Source organism: Podarcis pityusensis, assembly GCF_964106645.2.
Source record: "Podarcis pityusensis genome assembly, chromosome: 16".
Classification (NCBI taxonomy): Eukaryota; Metazoa; Chordata; class Lepidosauria; order Squamata; family Lacertidae; genus Podarcis; species Podarcis pityusensis.
This window is the reverse complement of record NC_138041.1, coordinates 13,922,232-13,941,262: the sequence shown is the minus strand read 5'-3', so window position 1 is coordinate 13,941,262 and position 19,031 is coordinate 13,922,232. Positions and strand designations below refer to the sequence as shown.

Here is a 19,031-nt window from a genome sequence, read left to right as displayed (position 1 = left end):
TGGTCAGGGAGGGGGAAGGTAAGCATCTTGCCACCCGATGATAAAGAGTGCCATGTATCTCCCGGGCTTAAGGCTTCATGGGAAGCCCTCAAAAGCACCCTGCTGATGACCAGGCTTTGCTGGTGAGCTACATTGAGGAAAGTGTTCTGCATAAGCTGGGCAGTCATGTTTTTTTATTAAGATGCAGCTGCAATTGCTCGTGATCTTCCTTATCTCATTGCTGTGCCGCCCAGCACGTAGTGTTGTCTATGAATGAGGGAGAAAAGGAGAGAGAGATGTGGAGACGCAGCAGGAGAGACTGAATAAAAGAACCGAAGAACTGTAAAGTTGCAGGAATCTGGCAACTGGACTTCATGTTTGCTGTGAACTTTAAGGAAGCAGGAAACTGAAAAGCAGAAACCCTCTCTGGGCTCAGAGAGAGAAACTGGGCAAGAAACTGTGATGTCTTTAGTGTGTTTTAGTAACATAGAAGTTCATCCTGACATATGTGTGGAATGTGTTGTACAAGGCATGGAGGTGCTACTAAGTAAAACTCTGCTAAAACTTTCATTTAATGGTCCTCCTCATAGCTTCCCTAGAAAGATGGATACTAGGGCTGGATGATGTATTGCTATACCATCCAAAATTGCTTTGAAGTCCACATCGTGATAACGGTGTCATAATATCTGACATGGTGATATATCACAAATCACAATGTGTGTGCTATGTAAAAAACCGTGATATGGGGAAAAACATATCTCATGATTCCTACTGCCCCTGTTGCTCTGTACAATAATATAACAGTTGTAACAATATGTTAAAGGTAAAGGTAAAGGGACCCCGACCATTAGGTCCAGTTAGGTCCGTTAGGCCTCGCTTTACTGGCCGAGGGAGCTGGTGTACAGCTTCCGGGTCATGTGGCCAGCATGACTAAGCCGCTTCTGGTGAACCAGAGCAGTGCATGGAAATGCCGTTTACCTTCCTGCTGGAGCGGTACCTACTTATCTACTTGCACTGCGTGCTTTCGAACTGCTAGGTTGGCAGGAGCAGGGACTGAGCAACGGGAGCTCACCCCGTCGTGGGGTTTCGAACCGCCAACCTAATGATCGGCAAGCCCTAGGCTCTGTGGTTTAACCCACAGCGCCACCCGCATCCCTTTAACAATATGTTAAATATAAGTAAAAAATGGATCAGTTTTAGACACCTAAGTAGTAGCCATTCCCAGGACACTACTCCATTCACGTCTACATAGTTACATCCTTATTTCAGACATCAGGATGCATCACGATGTTGAAAACCAGGCATCGCTCAGCCCTAATGGATAACTCTCCCTCCACGCCAGTTAAAGAGGATATGATCTAAGTGTGTGCATGTGAAGCAGAATGTTGGGACAGCGATGAGAGATGAACTGTCAAGTTAACAGCATCATAGGACGTCAGGGGAATTTCTCTGGAGCCCTGATGTGGGAGCAGTGGACTCCAGGTGTCTGTTGGAGGTTTCCAGCTGTGCCTCCACATCTTCTCAGCCTGGATATTTGTAACATAAAATAAAAATGCAAATATGGCAACATGACAACCAGACCTGAGTAAGCACTCCATTCCTGGAATGTGTTGCCACTTGAAGAAGTAGGGCAAATACAACACACCCAAAGGATGGCTGGAGAGGACATCCTGCAGTTACCATCCAACTAGGAAGTCCACTCTGCTCTATGCCAGAACTGAGCCCTTAATGTGGAGGCACCTGTCCTTTGGCAGCTTTCTATTTCAGTGCTTCTTGGAGACATTCCTCTTTCAACAATGAATGTATTTCCTCCAGTTGGCATCTCTACTGGATATATATACACCGTATTTTTCCGTCTATAAGATGCCCCCATGTATAAAATGCCCCCTATTTTGGGGGGACTCAGATTTAAGAAAATGCGGGGAGATGGCCCAGAGTTTATACATGGAAAAATACGGTATGTATTCACGCCACACCACTTTCTGAGCAGTATCAGATTCCAGGAGTTCCAGGCACTTCCCCAGGCTTCGCGTTTCCTTTTGGAAATGAGGCGCAGCAAACTGTGGAGTCTTTATGATATATGATTTATTTACATGGGTGGCGCTGTGGGTTAAACCACAGAGCCTAGGACTTGCCGATCAGAAGGTCAGCGGTTCGAATTCCCACAACAGGGTGAGCTCCCGTTGCTCGGTCCCTGCTCCTGCCAACCTAGCAGTTCGAAAGCACGCAGTGCAAGTAGATAAATAGGTACCGCTCCGGCAGGAAGGTAAACGGCGTTTCCGTGCACTGCTCTGGTTCGCCAGAAGCGGCTTAGTCATGCTGGCCACATGACCTGGAAGCTGTACGCCGGCTCCCTCAGCCAATAAAGCAAGATGAGCGGCGCAACCACAGAGTCGGCCACGACTGGACCCAATGGTCAGGGGTCCCTTTACCTTTATATACAACCTGAGCCTACGATGGGGGGGCTCACAGTACAAACACCCCCAAAGGGTCTTGTTTCTCCCAGAGCTGCAGCCTTGGATTAAAACAGACATCAGACGTTGCTCTCCAACTTTCTCTCCAGCTTGCTCCTAGGTCACACATCACGGCAAACTCTCAACTTTCAGCTCAGGGTTTGCCCTTCTAACTATCTCTCATTTGTTGTGTCTCACAGAGCCCACTTTCCTTTGTTCTCTTAATGGTCCATCTCTCAAGTGATCATCTTAATGCAGGAAACTAGCCTGGCTTATATTTTAACACTTGCTGGATCCAGGGTTTAGAAGGACCTCGGATACAGCCTACCCCGCCCCCCAACTTGTAACAATACATTTGGAGTAGTGTTTTAAATTTTATGTGTTTTTAATTGTATAACACACAAATGTTTAAGCTGCTTTCTGCATATGCAATTGTTCTGTGTATGTTTTTATAGTATGGGGAATCCTTTTGGGTTGCTTCAAGGGAAGAGGTTCCTAAAGAAAATAGGTAATAATGTAGCTTTAACACACAGTCTGGCAAGCAGAGAGAATTCAAAACCGAAAGAACAAAAATAGGAACAAAGGAAGCTGCCTTATGCAGTCAGACAAGAAGTCCTACCTGGAGACCCTGGGGATTGAACCTGCAACCTTCGGCAAGCAAAACAGAGGCTCTGCCAACTGAGCTCCCGCCCTGCTGGATCACAGTTGTTTCTTAACACAAATAAAAAAGCTGAAAGATGCTTTAAGTGCTCCATCCCCAACACTGCAAGCTGTAGAAACAAGCTTCTCTAGATTGTAGCAATAAAGGTCACTTCAGCCTAGTCCCTGTTTAAAAGGGCTTTCTGCTTCAAATCTCCGATTCTGTAGACTGCTAACTATGCTCTTTGCAAATTAGCTTACAGCTCTTTGCAAACTAAGAAAAGGCACAATGGAAGTGGTATGCAGTTGGGTGCTGGTTAAAAAAAGTTAGCTTGCACTAGTAGCTCATCCTGGGCCAGACAAAGTCATGTGCCGTCAGCCATTTATTGGGGATGGGAAGCAAATTGATCATGGCTTGGTTGAAACAGGGCAGAGAAGGGGAGGGACTCAACTGACCTCTGTAGGCTATTTGGAGGGCAGATCCCTACCTTTTCCTCTCACTCTCGGTTTGTGGGGTACAATCCAGTTTGGCATTGAGAGCCTCAGGCCCACAACTTTCTTGTGACCCGTTTCTCATCCTGATGGGGGAATCTTTTGCAGATTGTTAAACTGATAATAATGTGCTCTCCTCCCCTGTGCTTCTTCACCCATCTCACTTCCCCACACAAGGTTTCTAACTCGGCCAATCTGCAAGGATGATCTCTGGAGGATTAGCAAATAAATCTTCTTGTTAAGAAGCTGTAGCCTCTCGCCAGCCAAGTCACCGCTGAGTTTCTCTCTTTCTCTCACTCCTGGCAAGGACCAGCTAAAAGCCAGAAAGAGAGAGACCTGTTTGTGTTCTTGCACCACAGTCTACGTGGAGATTAAAATATGGAAGCTTCCAGGCTACCTGTCTATTGAATACTCATCCTGATATTAGACAACATTCCCTATTTAATGAGCATTCGTTCTGATGTGCTAGTGGAATGTTGCATCAAAACAAGTCTTCTCCCACACTTTCCAGTCTCTTTCTTTGTTGCAAGAAGTTTGACCTTTCCGGGAAGCAGGTTTGTTGCAGAAGACCTCCCAATCATCTATAATTGTACAGCCTGAATTTACATGTATGCAATTGGATCCCACCCAAAAAATAACACCTTATGTCTGATCTTTATTGAGCATTTATTCTGGTTTGTTTGCAAGGTGATTATCTTGATTTGCTAGTGAGGAGTTTATACGCCTTCCTGTTAAATCATTTGCTCCTCCCACACTTCTCAGTCCATTTCTTCATTACTTTCCTAGATGCAAAATGTCCTGTTTTTAAAAAATGGGTTTATTGTGCCAGAGCAAGAGAGGCCTTTAATAACACTTTAATTGCAGAAAATACTGACAGTCTGGGGGGAAACAGAAGCTACCAAATCATCTTGATGAGATGGCCCTCGAATGTGGTCTCAAGCTATCCCAGGGAACCAAGGTCACTTCAAGATGACCTGTTCGTTGAGCATTCATTCTGATTTGATTCATGGGGAGGTTATACAACATGGTGCCAAGCAAGTGTTAAGTTAGCCCACTCTTTCCAGAGCATTTCCCCCCATTTCTTTCCTGATTGCAAAGTGCCCCAAATCAACTTTTAACGGCACCACCTGAATGTGCTGCAACGTGACTGAATCTGACCTGACAATAGTGATGATTTAGAAGTGCTCTTGGTCTCACGTTGCTGCAGGGAAATGGGAGAGTGGAAGCTGGAAGGACTTTGTGACCAATCCAACAGACACTTTCTTTAAAAAGTACTGCACAGGAACATCCATCCAGGAGAGCAGTTGTTCAACCAACTCCATCTGGGTTCGTGAAGACTCCTTTTGCTCTTCCTGCAAGCTGTATGGAGGTTATCTTGTACTTTTTAATCTTGTGAACTACCCTTCAGATGAAGAGCAGTATATAAATTTTTATATATATATACCGGTATATACACACACACACACACACACACACACACACCTCCTTCCGGCAGCTCTCTGCAAAGAAAGGGCCTCCTGCAGATACCATCTCATCAAGAGCTCCATTGCACATGGTGTTGGAGTCGGGCCTTTAAGGTGGTGGCACCTCCCCTCTAGCGCTCCCTCCCATGAATAGACAAGCAGGCACCATCTCTACTGACATTCTGGTGCCTGTTAAAGAATTTCCTGTTTCAACAAGCCTTCTAACGTGGATATTTTTTTATCCTAGTCAACATTCATGTTGGCTGTGAAATCATTTCATGCAGAGTTTATTGTATATGTTTTTACCGCAAAATTGCTCAGAGATGCTTCATAGGAAATGAGTCATGAATGAGATAAATAAATCTATGGGGATGCCTGCTGACACAGTCGCCAACACCTCCTGCATGAAATCCACATAGAGGGAGGTCGAATTGTAGAGGCCCATCAAGTCTAACCCCTGCAATGCAGGAATCTTTTGCCCAACATGGGGCTTGAACCCACGACCCTGAGATGAAGAGTCCCGTGCTCTACCAACTGAGCTATCCAGCATCCTAAGGAGGCATCGATTGCCCTTTTGATATATGCTCATCACATGCAGCTTGTTTCCGTTCTACTGTTCACCTCCTGACGAAAACCATGTTATTTGTTGGACTTGCTGTGTGAAAATTAATGAAACACATTTTTTAAAAAAACCCTCAGTTATTTACCTTGCTGTCCTCTGTGACAGAATTTTACACAATTATGTTGTCACGATGTTATTTCACCCCATTCATTTCAAGGCAAAGGAAATGAAATGCAATTTTAAGGCAGGGGGAAGGAATCGGTTACGTATCATTTGTAAACTGAAAGCAACAACAACCAATCCCAATCATATTAATTGGATTGATTTCCATTCCAGACTTTGGGACGATGAAGCAGGCATTAGCAATTTCAACTCCTCTTTCCCTGGGAATACTCTGATATCCCCTAAGTGAGGAACCCACCCACTCTATTAAAAAAAATACAGTATCTCTAAACACACACACTTAATTCTAACAGCAAAAACAGGTTTTGTTTGTTTGTTTTATTGGCCTCCAGCTCCTCCTTCAAGAAAAACACAGCGAGATCTTCTGTATTACAATGTCACAAGGTCTAGGACATTAAAAATAAAATAAAATAAAAAAGCAAGTTTCTGGAGATGAATCCTGGCAAGTCCCATGAAGGGGGTGGGGCGGAGAGAGAGACTGATAAAGGTATAAAATTAATTTTGGGCAGGGGAGGGAGAAGATGTCAGGTTGGAGCTCCACATGGATGGATGTGAAAGTGGGGTGCAGGCATGCAGTATGGATTTGGGGGAGCAGAACCGGAAGTGGTCGAATTCAGCACTCGGATGTACATAGTGGGGAGGACGAAGAAAATGGTTGTCAGAAGCGGGGAGGGAGACCACCCTCACTGCTTTCTAACAGCAAGGGATGGGGCCCGGATGTGCTCAGCTTCCCCCGAGGTTCAGTTGTAGCATTTCCTTTGGAGCAAGGGAGAAACGAGGCCAGAACAGAGCACCCAGTTGGGTTTAAGAAACAAAAATCGGGCTGGTTGCCGAGCGACGGGAATCCACTTGGCTCGCACACACGGCCTCAGGGCGCCTGGAGGAAAGTCCCGCTCACCCAGATCCCAAGGCCATGAGTTTTAATAGGACTAAGCACAGCCCTAAGTCCCAGAAAAGAGAAACTGAGGGGGAGTCATTGCCAAATCGGACTAGCCATCACCAGCCCCCCTCCACCCTGGCTCTGAAGAAGGCTGAGGCCTAGGCCTAATCTAGTATTGCAAGGGCCCATCACAGGACGCTGAGGTGTTGCCAGGGCGACGGTGGGAAGCTTCTCTCCGGGGCTCTTGCCAACCGGGCCTCTGCCTCCTGGGCCTTTCCAGCTGCCGCGGTGGTGGGCGCTCATGCCGCCTTGGGGACAGGGTGCCGGGGCGGCCTCAGGAGCCCCCGAGGCGGCAGCGGCCGATGGAGTGCCGCCCTCCTCCGGTTCCTCAGGCTCTGCTTCCTCAGCAGGTAGCGGGAATACTGCACCTCAGGCATGGCCAGCTTGAGGCACTGTTCGTCCAAGGGGGCGCCTGAGCCCGGCAGGTCGTAGCCCACGATGCCCACCTTGGCGCTGGGCTGCCAGGGCCGCAGCTCCTTGTTCTTGATCTGCATGGCCGGGCGCAGCTGGGGCTGGCCCCCGAAGCAGCGGTGCGCCAGGTGTTCGCAGGCCCGGCGGAGGGCGCGCACCTCCTTCTGGACGCAGTCCTGGCCCACGCGCCTCAGCTTCCGCCAGAAGGTGGCGTTGAAGTGGTCGTAGAGGCGGGCGTCGAGGGCGTTCCAGGCGTGGACCTGGGCCGCCACGCGGGCCGAGGTGATGTTGAGCTTGGACTCGGGGCTGCGCATGTTCAGCTTGACGTAGAGGATGTCCTCCAGGTCCCAGGCCAGAAGGCGGCGCAGGAGGACCAGGGACTCGTCAAAGTACTCGGCCAGCATCACCAGCGAGAAGATGCCCTCCACTTGGCGGATGAACTCCGGCAAGTAGGTGGGGTCTTCAGGGCTGTGCTCGGGGTCTCCTCCCAGGTCATACACCAGCGTGTTGTGCGCGTACATGGCGTATTTCTCATGGGGGCGGTAGTAGCGGCGAGGGTCGTCAAGGAAGGCCTCCATGGAGCCGTTGGGCACCCTCTTGTAGGCAGGGCAGTACTGGTTGTAGTAGCTGAAGAGAGACTCGAACATGGCCACCGGCTCGCGCAGGATGGTGACGTAGATGGTGTCGTTGGGCATGAGGCGGTGCAGCTCCTCGCGGTTGAAGCGCAGGTGGCTGGCGATGAGCCGCGGCGGCAGCGTGTAAGGGTGCACGAAGCGGGCCGAGAAGTTGCGCGGGTAGCAGAACTGGTGGTCGCAGGTGTGGTGAGGCAGCGCCACCGTCAGGTTGTGGCGCTCAGCGAAGCGGAAGAGCAGGTTCTGCACGGTGGTGCTGGCCGTCTTGTGGGTCTTCAGGAAGGCCACGGCAGTGTGCTTGAGGCGGGGGGGCGATGGTGGCGCGCAGCTGAAGGGCGCCGACTTTGGGAACCTGGGCGGCGGGGGGCAGAAGCAAGGGGTCCGGTTAGCGGCAGGGGGGTCGAGAGAAATGACAACAAGCCCAGAGATGCTTCCTAGTCTCACACCCAAGCCCTCACGGACCCTCCACCCTCTTCCGCCACTTTTTTTGAGCCCTCCCTTCATTTTAATTCCACTCCACCACTTTTTTAAAGCTCCGCTCCTTTCTCCTTTCCAATACCCAACCCAAATGTCATCCGCAGGGCCGGCCCAATTATGAGGCGTGGTGAAGCAGGTGCCTCAGGTGGCAGGTTGGGGACAGCTGGGTGGAGTGGCGGATTCTCATCCTGAGGAACATGCCATTTTCCACCTCCTGTGCTTGTTTGCCCATCTCCTAGACTGCCACCCAACCTCCCCAAGCTGCCTCCAAATTTTCTCATTTGCCTCAACCGGTAAGACATCATAGGCCATCTTAAAAGTGCCCACTGCCCATTCCCACACCCACCCACCACTCCCTTCTTTTCTTTCTCATTAGTCTTAGTCTGGAATGGTGCCAGGGGTCAGCATCACTGGGCACCCGCAAATGCCCATGCCCTAATAGGGGCCCCACTCCCAATCTCTTGGGCCTCTTCCTCCTTGCTGTTGGTGCGAGTGAGAGGTAAGAGAAGAGGAGAAGAAGCCTCTCCATACTTTGCCCTCATTCTCTGGGAGGAGTTCTGGATTGGACCCAGAGGGAGAGGTATGCAATTGGGCAGTGGCGGCAGCAGCAGCGGCAGCAAGGGGGTGGTGCACTCAGAACCCCAGATGTTGCTGGACTACAACTCCCATCATCCATAGCTAGCAAGACCAGTGGTCAGGGATGATGGGATCTGTAGTCCAAAAACAGCTAGAGATCCAAGTCTGGGAAGCACAGGCTTAGCCAATGGACAGGGATGATGGGAGTTGTAGCCCAGCAATGTCTGAAGAACAGTGGCCTAGGGCATGCCCAGGGAGGACAGGGGGAAGAGCGTGTTGCCCAAAGGCTGCCCCCAAACCTAGAACTGGCGCCAACCCCCGCCTTTTCAAAGTCTCCCACGCCTACCAGCCGAGGTGGGCACTTTGGTGCAGGAGCAAAGTGCCTGTGCTGAACGCCAGGAGGAGGAGGATGGCCTTCTTGCGCGACATCATCTCAAGGTTGGAGTGCGGCGGTGCAAAGGGCACAGGCTATGCTGGGGGCCCTTATCCAGGCACAGTGCAGGGGCAAGTCCACCCCGGCATGGAGGCTCAGGGCAGGTAGCAGGCAGCGGCCTCCGGCCTTGCGCAGAAGGGGATACCTGCAAGGGGAAACACAGCAGTCAGCAACAAGTCCTCTCTCTGTGTGTGTATAAAGGAGTCGTGGCAGATCCAACTCAAACAGAGGCACTAAGGTTTCACAGGGGAACTGCTATAATAGAGCAGATCCCTCTTAGAGCAGATCCACTGAGGAGAAGGAGAAGGAGAAGGAGAAGGAGAAGGAGAAGGAGAAGGAGAAGGAGAAGGAGAAGGAGAAGCAGCAGCAGCAGCAGCAGCAGCAGCAGCTGAGAGGGCTAGACTAATTAATTAAAGAACAGAATGACGAAAAGTTTCTTGAAGAATGGAAATATTTTGTGTAATATTTGAATATTTGAAAAAGCATTACGGTTATGTTAAAGCATATGCAGGATTTGAAGTATAGCATCAGATGAGAAATGCACTTTAATCATTTATCATTAGCATATATAATGGGTAAAATATAAGTAATATAAGGTAAGAATAAGCACCATGGAAGGGTGGATGGGAAGTCAACGGATATGAGAGATTTGTTCTGGTGGTTGTTTAAAAGAATTTGTAAAAATTGAAAAGTTCATTAAAAACTTACAGAGATAATACTAATACTAATAATAACAACAGCAGCAGCAGCAATAACAACAATAAAATATATTATTATTATTATTATTATTATTATTATTATTATTATTATTACTACTATGCTGCACATATGACTGCTGGGAGGCTTCCAGCAAAATTTAAAAACACCAGAAAACATCAAACATTCAAAATTTCCCTATACAGGCCCGCCTTCAGATCTCTTTGAAGTTCAGAAGGATGACTAATGTAGGTTTAGTCATTTCAATGGGTCTCCTCTGAGTAGAATTTCATGGGAAACACTGGGAGTCATGTGTCTACAGAGTGTGGGGGCCAGGCTCACCCACTGAGAACAAACATGGTAAATAAAATAAATGCTTCACCCACCTGTAAATATCAGATGCTCCAAGTGTCCCTATTTTCCAGGGACAGTCCCAGATTTACAGATGCTGCCCCAGTTTCTGATTTGATCCTGGAATGTACCACTTTTCCTTAGGACGCCCCTATTTTCATCCGAGAAATGTTGGAGGGTATGGAAATATGTGACCCCTGAGCCAAGGAGATAAGTAAATATGCAGCCTTTAGAAGACATCTGAAAGCAGCCCTGCGTAGGGAATTTTTTTTAATGTTTAATGTTTCATTATGTTTTTATATACGTTGGAAGCCACCCAGAGTGGCTGGGGCAACACAGTCAGATGGGTGAGGTATAAAATAATTAACAAACAAACAAATAATGGAATAGGACATCCCTGTTTTCATTGGAGAAATGTTGGAGGGTATGAAATATATACTCTGGCATTAAATACAACATTTGGTTCCGAACATTATGCGGTAGCTGAATATCTACAAATGAAGTAAAAAAATAAAATGCCACGAAACACTCTTCCCGCTCCAAGTCCTGCCTTCTCTTCTCAAAAGCCTAATTTTGCCTCTCGTCCTCATTTCCCCCCCAATCCAAACTGTGCTCCCCCTTACCGAGTTATTCCTCTTCCCCAGCCTCCAGAACTATATTCCTCCCCTCTGCACTAAAGGGGGGGGGGGATTAAGCTCCTGAACAAACCCTTAAAAACAAACAAAGCAACAATCTCAGAGATAGTTATCTGAAGATGCCCTGAGTGCCCCTTCTCTCTCCCCCCCTCCCCAATAATATCACAAATAGAGGACAAGGCTTTCAAGGTCAGAGAACATGGCATACAGGCAGAGTTGAGCCCCCAAACCTCTTTACTGAGAAATAACCTGCTAGCACAATCCTAGGAGGGGAGGGGGCAGAGAGAGGAACTTGCCACCAGATGATCCTTCGACTTACCTGCGTTCAGCAGCTCCAAAAGAGATGTTCATACAAAGCAAACCCCTTTCCCTTCCCACCCAAAGCAAAGCAGCTGTCCTCTCAATTTCACTTTATTTCCTGCTCCCGGGCCCGGTTCCCGGCCCCCTGAGCTATCCCTTACCCTCTCTCACACATACACACATACACACACTGTCCACAGCTGAATGAAGGAGCATCCAGCAATCTCACCCCCACCAGCACCGAGGAAACCAGAGAAAGCCACCAAGTTCACCTTTCTTCGCACAACAGGAGATTAAGTGTCCCAGGACTGGGATCGTTCCTCTCCCCTCCCCACCCGCCTCGCCGCTCTTTTCTGGACGGACTCCAACAGCTCCTCGCCATGTCCTGTGGAAAGGGGGCAACACAACTGCTCCTGGGACCTGGGCCTGGAATCGGCAAGCACAGCAAACAGAAGCAGCCCCCACGCCACCCTCTGGCTTTCAGACCTTGGCAGAGAAGCCACCTCACGGCTGAATAAAGGCTAGAGTCCTTCAGGTATTTCAGACCACAATGGCTGATGTAGTCCAAAACAGCTGTAGGGCTCCAGGTTGCCAAAGGCTGGCCTGTAGCATGAAGGAATTGTTTGTTTACTTATCTATTAGACTTATCTGTATTCCTGCACTGCAGGGGGTTAGGCTAGATGACTTTGGGAGGTCCCTTCCAACCCTATGAGTCTGATTTGTTAGTCGCTTGTTACCCAAAGGTCTTTGAGCTCCTTACAACACGTTTAAAAACGTAAGCCTTCAGTACATTACGCCACTGAAATAATGCATGCCAGCACCTAGAGAGGCTCAGTATGAAGGCAGATCCTGAGGGCTTCCAGTGCCCCTGATCATGCACAGAGTGCGGTCCCTTCGGCACAGAATAGCTGCAAACAGCCTCTCTCTCCAGCACACATTTGGAAGGAGAGCCACTACAGCAGGTGGCAAGTCGTTCTACAAAGGCTCAAGCCTCGTTTTCAAAATGAAAACAGCTCCCCCCTCGCTGGCTATACATGGAATTGAATTTTGTAGTCTGTTCTGTTGACATAGGCAAAATCTTAAGACTTCTTTTTAAAAGGAAGGAAGGAAGGAAGGAAGGAAGGAAGGAAGGAAGGAAGGAAGGAAGGGGACATACTTCTAGCCCTCGTGCAAGTTTGCAATGTTCTCTCTGCCATCATTTAGAAGGCAGAGAATTTAGAAATAAAATACGTATTAGATTTATACTTATTTCCTACAAGAAATGGGAGGTGTTTTGCTGAGATTCTTCATTAGTAACTTTAAGCATGTGCAAACTGCTTTTTGTTGTTGCTGGGTGGTTGCAGAAAAGGGTGCAAGTGGCAAACTTATCTGCAGGGACTAGAAATATTTTTTTGCAGCAGGGTTTGCCCAGGAGAAATAATATGGACATTTCTGCAGTAATGCTGGACCTGGTGAAGAACACCTGCCCTGCATGCAGAAGGCCTCAAGGTCGCTTGGATAGCTCAGCCAGAGCACGAGACTCTTAATCTCGGGGTTGTGGGTTCAAGCCCCACATTGGGCAAAAGATTCCTGCATTGCAGGGGGTTGGACTAGATGACCCTTGTGGTCCCTTCCAACTACAATTCTATGATTCTGTTCCAGTGGCATCTCCAGGTGTGGGCTTGGAAAGACCCCCGTCTGAAACATGGAGAGCTGCTGCCAGTCAGTGTAGGCACTACTGAGCTAGATAGGGGGGAAATAGGTCTGGTTCAGTATAAGGCAGCTTCTGCTGTAAATGCTGTGTGGTTGTGTCCGTCCTTATTGACTTTCAGGAGGAACTTAAAAGCATTCCTGTTCACTCAGGCATTCGATGGTTGAAAGATAATGTTCCTGGCAACTCTGAAGTCACTGGCTGAGATAATGGGGGCTGTTTGAAACTGGTTTTAGAATGTTTTTTTAATGATGCTCTTTTAATTATGTGTTTGCTGCCCTGGACTCCTTTGGAAGGGAGATTTAAATAGAAATGAGAAAAAGACGACGACAACGACAAGCTGTGTGGCTTGTTTAAAATCACGATGAACTCGCTGACATCCAATGAGGCTGAATGACAATTCAGGACAGACAAAAAGAGGTCCGTCTTCACACAGCACATAGTTAAACTACAGAATTGGCTCTCATAAGATGGAGAGACAGATGACTTGGAAAGAGAATCAGGCTCATTCATGGAGAATAAGGCTATCTGTGGCTACTAGTCATGAGGGCTATATACAACTTTTCCAAGATCAAGGGCAATGGAAGCTATTCATTACCAAAGGACATAATGGCTTAAAAATTTACCGGGGTCAAAAGCTACCCAAAAGAACTGCTTTGTGGAATCACTCCAAATGATAATGGCCATCCCATTTTTAGAATTGAGTCTCACGTACTATAATAATAATAATAATAATAATAATAATAATAATAATTATACCCCTGCCACTCTAGCTAAAGGTGTTGGTTTCATGACACAATGAAAATGAAATCCAGTTCAAAGGAGAAATTACTGCAGGAGGAAGATCTGACCCAAGAGAAGGAACAGCAAGAGCACATGAGATACCCCAAGCTCAAATGAAAATTGTGCAGAGAAGTGCACGAGGGTGGCAGGCGTGGGGCAACTCACAGGCAGGCAGGCAGGCAGGCAGGCTGCTATTAACAAGGCAGCTATGGCCAGTCCTGGATCGCTTAACCAGAGTTGTCCATGCACTGGTAACCTCAAGACTGGACTACTGCAATGTGCTCTGTGTGAGGCGGCCCTTGAGGTTGATCCAGAGACTGCAGCTAGCGCAGAATGAGACAGCTGGGTTAATTGTTGGAGAAACTACTGCCAGGATATAGTACCTCATCTGCACTGGCTGACAACACTGGTCAACAACAAATTTGTTGTCTGCGTTTTTTCAGTTGATTTAGGACGAATCTGATGCGCTGAATCCAAAAATCACACTGGTTTTGCTCAATCAGGTCAAGTTTTTGAGCTATGGCCACATGTTTTTTTTTACGTTTTTGTTCACATGAACGCTTGTGTGGAGCATTTTAGAAGAAGTTGTTGGGGGTAAAATGCCATGTCAAATAATTGTTTTGATTGGAAATGATTATTTTAATGACAAGAAGTATTCAGGTCCGATAGTTCTGGGTGATTAAGTTGAAAAGGGATCAGTTTGAAATCATAAAACCTCAGTTTTTTCTCGGAAGAGAAGGACTTGGTGTGCTGTGCAGATATTGCGCAGCTTCTGCTCAAGCTTGGAGTGCCACAGTACGAACCCAAAGATTGGAGACTGTTCATTGACAGCAGCAAGCGATCACTGAAATGTGTTCTGCTACACAATGGCAACCAGTTTGCCTCTATACCCCTGGCTCACTCGAGTACACTGAAGGAGAACTAAGAAGCGGTGAAGTATGTGCTGGAGAAAATTGGTTACGATCAGCATAAGTGGTTTATTTGTGTTGACCTGAAGATGGTGAACTTTTTGTTGGGACAACAGTCTGGCTTCACCAAGTACCCATGTTTTCTGTGCATGTGGGATAGTAGGGACTGTGCTCAGCATTACACGAAGAAGGACTGGCCTGTGCGGGAGGAATTGGTGCCTTGCAAAGAAAGGAACGTCATCAACGACCCTCTGGTGGACAGAGACAGAATACTCTTCCCACCGCTGCACATCAAGCTCGGCTTAATCAAGCAGTTCACCAAGGCTCTGGACAAGGATGGTGACTGCTTCACTTACTTGTGCCAGGCTTTTCCAGGATTGACCATGGAGAAGTTGAAAGCTGGCATCTTTGACGGTCCTCAGATCCGTCAGCTCATCAGAGATCCAGAGTTTGGAAACTCAATGAACGAAGTGGAACTGGAAGCGTGGAAGGCATTTGTTCTGGTAGTGAAGAACTTTGTTGGCAACAATAAGGCCAGAAACTACGCAGAACATGTCAACAACATGCTGACTGCTTTCAGAAACCTGGGCTGCAACATGAGCGTCAAGATGCACTACCTATTTTCACATATGGACCGGTTTCCTGAGAACCTGGGTTCAATGAGTGACGAGCAGGGGGAGAGATTCCATCAGGACATGAAAAAGATGGAGACCAAGTATCAGGGTCGCTGGGACGCAATCATGATGGCTGACTACTGTTGGACTCTGAAGAGAGACCTCCCTGCCGCTGAGTATTCCAGGAGTTCCAAGAAATGGAAGTTCAAGCTCTGAAATTTGAAAAATGGTGAAGCAACATGCAATTTATGTGTACTTACCTTTATCAATGCCCACCATTCAGTTTACAGTAAACCTGACCTGATGTAGAGAAACGGATGCCATTTCCTGATTCAGCAGTGCAAAAATACCCTAAATCAGTTGTAGAAATCTAGACAACATTCAAAAAGTAAAAAATTGTTGCCCAGTGCAATCGGCTGCTGGGCTAAATTCAAAGTTCTGGTACTAATCCAGGCTTCCTCAAACTCGGCCCTCCAAATGTTTTGAGACTACAATTCCCATCATCCCTGACCACTGGTCCTGCTAGCTAGGGATCATGGGAGTTGTAGGCCAAAAACATCTGGAGGGGCGAGGTTGAGGAAGCCTGCAGTAACCTGTAAGGCCCTCGACAGCTCAGGACCAGGTCACTGGAGAGACTGCCTTAATCCTTATATGCCTAGTAGGTCACTGCAGTCTGCAGAAGAGTTTCTCATTGAAGCTCTAAAATACCAGAAGCCTGGAGCAGGGCTTTCACCGTGGCTGCCCCTGTTCTGTGGAACATTTCCGTCGAGGTATGACAGGTGCCTGCCTCCTGTCCAGTCTGGAAGCAACTGAAGACATTTTAGTTTCAACAAGCATTTCCAGCTGGATGGAAGGGAGTTCTCAAACCTATTTTCCGTTTCATTTTTGTACTGTTTTTTAAAACCATTGTAGCAGGTTTTTGTGGTGTGTTTGCAAATCATCTTCATATATTAATGAAATAAGAACGACAAAACCAAAAAAACTTAAGCAATAACAATTAACGATGAAAAGTTTATAATTGGCCTTGCTGGAAAACTATTTCTGGCAAAGAGAGCGCGAGGAGGAGGATTTAAAAGGTACTGGTGGGCAGAACGCCCAGCATGAGGAAAGGTTTGCCACAACTGTTTAAAAAAGAGAATCCATTTTGTACAAGCAGGCACTGTGGAGAATTAAAGTCTGAAAAAAGTAAATGAGATACTGGAGAGAGGCAGCAAAAGTCAGTGTTTCTGGCATCCGTTGCAAGGGCAGACCAGGGACAAAAAAAGAAGTCAATGTGGATATAAAAATAGGCATAAGAAAATTATTCCGTTGAAGTTAGACATAGGAGCCGAAGTCAACGGCAAACCAGCACAAATGAACCATAAAATGTTGGCGGGTGTGTGACAATGTGTTTTCAGTGTTTTATAGTGTCCCTTACACTGTGTTCCTCAGGGCCAGCTCAAGACATTTTGCTGCCTGAGGCGAAGGACAAGATGGCTCCCTCCCCCAGGGCACATACAGGAGCCAACTGGAATGGCAGTGGAATCTTACTCCAACATCTTTCCCTGCACTTGAGGGCAGCAGGCTAGCATAGAGGGTACAGGGCAGGCCATGGGGCACTGACAGCTCTGGCTACTCCTCATACTCAGCATCTACTGCCTGAGGCAGCTGCATCATTGTAGGACCAGCCCTGGTGTTCCTGCCACCCCAAATGGGACATTCAGATGACACCACTGTCCTTTCACAGCCATTGTCCTGTGCCTTGCATTTGTCCATCTTTTCTGCTAATGTGGAAGGCCCAAAGATCCAGAACAGCAGTGCAAAAAAATAGCTCATCTTAGGTGTGGGCGTTCCTTTGGGCTTTTACTCCCCAGGTTTAAGTGTGTGTGGTTTTGACAACACTGGAGGCTCTCCTCCAACCACACCTCTTCCCTTCTGGTGGCTCCTCACCCAAGGCTGTTTCATTCTGGTCTTCCACCATTGCTGCTGGGCCTGCTTTTGCCCTCATTTCTTCTCTGCTGCATTTATTTCTGAAGAAGAGCTCGTTGCTCAGAACCTCCATACAGGGAAAGTGGGCAAGTTCCCACTTGTCTTCTCCTGCCCCTCAAAACATAGCATCAAAATACAGCAGGGTTCGCACATTCCCCTAAGCCCAACTATGATGGGTTCAATGATTTGGCTTAGCATGTTTCCCTAACCCAGGCTCATGGGGGGAGGGTGGTTTTATTTTCTGCTTCAGTCAAACCATGAGCTGCAACCAAGGTTTGCTGTATGGCTGGAAAAGAGGAGACTGAGAGGAGATACGACAGCCATCTTCCAATATCTCAAGGGCTGTCACATGGAAGATGGAGCAAGCTTGTTTTCTCTTGTTCTGGAGAGTAGGCCTTGAACCAGTGGATTCAAGTTACAAGAAATGAGATTCTGACTAAACATCAGGAAGAACTTTCTGACAGTAAGAACTGTTTGACAGTGGAAATGACTCCCTTGGGAGGTGGTAGACTCTCCGTCCTTGGAGGATGGATGCTTTAGTTGAGATTCCTGCATTGCAGGGGTTGGACTGGATGACCCTCAAGGTCCCTCCCAACTCTAGAATTCTATGATTCTACAATCTTTTCATTTCAAGCAGCTTTCAGTTCATGTGCACTGCATTCTGGATTGCTTTTAAAGTGCTGCTTTTTCAAAGCGTTTTCTAGTTTAGAGCTCCAGAAGGACTGTGATTTACTAGGGAAGGGTACCCCCCAAAAGAAGGTTGTCTATAATAAATAAAAAGGGACGGTTAGAAGGCTTTCTCCATGGGTCTCAGAGATTGCAACAGGCTACCCGTGAAGCAGCAGAGAGCCCAGAGGCTGGCAGGACCAGACCCATGGCTGCAAAGAGAAATTTAGATCACACCCATCACCTTGAACTCGGAGCCCAGAAGGCAGCACAGCTAACAAGGGCAGACGCCTCTGCAAGGTCCTCTTTGTGCAGGGCAGACGGCCTATTTCAACGGCCACCAATGCCTCCATGAGAGAGGCTGATCGAAAGGTGGGTGAACTGAATTGACTTCCTTTCTCAATCAAAGTTGTCAGCAGAGAGAGAGAGAGAGAGAGAGAGAGAGAGAGAGAGAGAGAGGAGGCTCCTCCTGCTGTTTTCCACCCTAACCAACTTCCATTTCCACCGCCTGAAAATCCAGAACTAAGGACTGAATGGAAAACTTGACAATTAAAAATGTGGAACCTCCCCCATCTCCTCGAACTCACTACCCACTCGCCCTTTCAGAGCCGAGAGACACAGCACCTGGCTCCCAGTGCACCAGCCACTAAACCTCTCTGCCCTTCACTGGAATCTAGGCCACAGACTTCACCCGATCGATGAGCACGAGCCTCAGGGGTGAGGTGGAAACTTGACAGCTCCCTGTCCCTCGATAAATCCATGCGCAGCTAGAGAGAGCGCCGGAGGGCCAGGGAGGGGGAGTTGGGCGATCAGAGCAGGGGCACGCAAAAGCTAGTTTGCAAAATGCACCCACAGCCCTTTCCTCTCTGAGCCAACCTTTCCTCCTCTGCTCGTCCCAATTCTAAGGGCCCTCCCAGACTGGTGGGTTTCTTGCAGGCATTTCCCACAATGTGTTGCTGGTGGAATAATAGCAATGACAAACCTAGACAGCATCTTAAAAAGCAGAAACATCACGTTGCCAACAAAGGTCTGTATAGTTAAAGCTATGGTTTTCCCAGGAGTGATGTATGGAAGTGAGAGCTGGACCATAAAGAAGGCTGATCGCCGAAGAATTGATGCTTTTGAATTATGGTGCTGGAGGAGACTCTTGAGAGTCCCATGGACTGCAAGAAGATCAAAC

The 19,031-nt window shown here is 47.8% G+C and overlaps 1 protein-coding gene across 4 annotated transcripts in view; it reads right to left on the bottom strand.

Annotated features, from left to right (window-relative positions):
* Positions 1-5,021: 5,021 nt before the first annotated feature.
* Positions 5,022-19,031, bottom strand: part of GAL3ST3 (galactose-3-O-sulfotransferase 3) — a 29,846-nt gene continuing 15,836 nt past the window's right edge. The window contains exons 1-3 of one of the 4 annotated variants that reach the window (XM_080985471.1): positions 11,242-14,085; positions 9,154-9,385; positions 5,022-8,106 (exon numbers count right to left, since the gene is read on the bottom strand). In XM_080985471.1, coding sequence (XP_080841597.1) covers positions 6,951-8,106; positions 9,154-9,239 — 1,242 coding nt within the window. In that variant the 5' untranslated portion in view covers positions 9,240-9,385; positions 11,242-14,085 and the 3' untranslated portion in view covers positions 5,022-6,950. Of the gene's footprint in view, positions 8,107-9,153; positions 10,043-10,322; positions 10,952-11,241; positions 14,086-19,031 lie in introns of those variants that run through there. The other 3 variants (XM_080985470.1, XM_080985468.1, XM_080985469.1) reach the window with 3 other exon arrangements.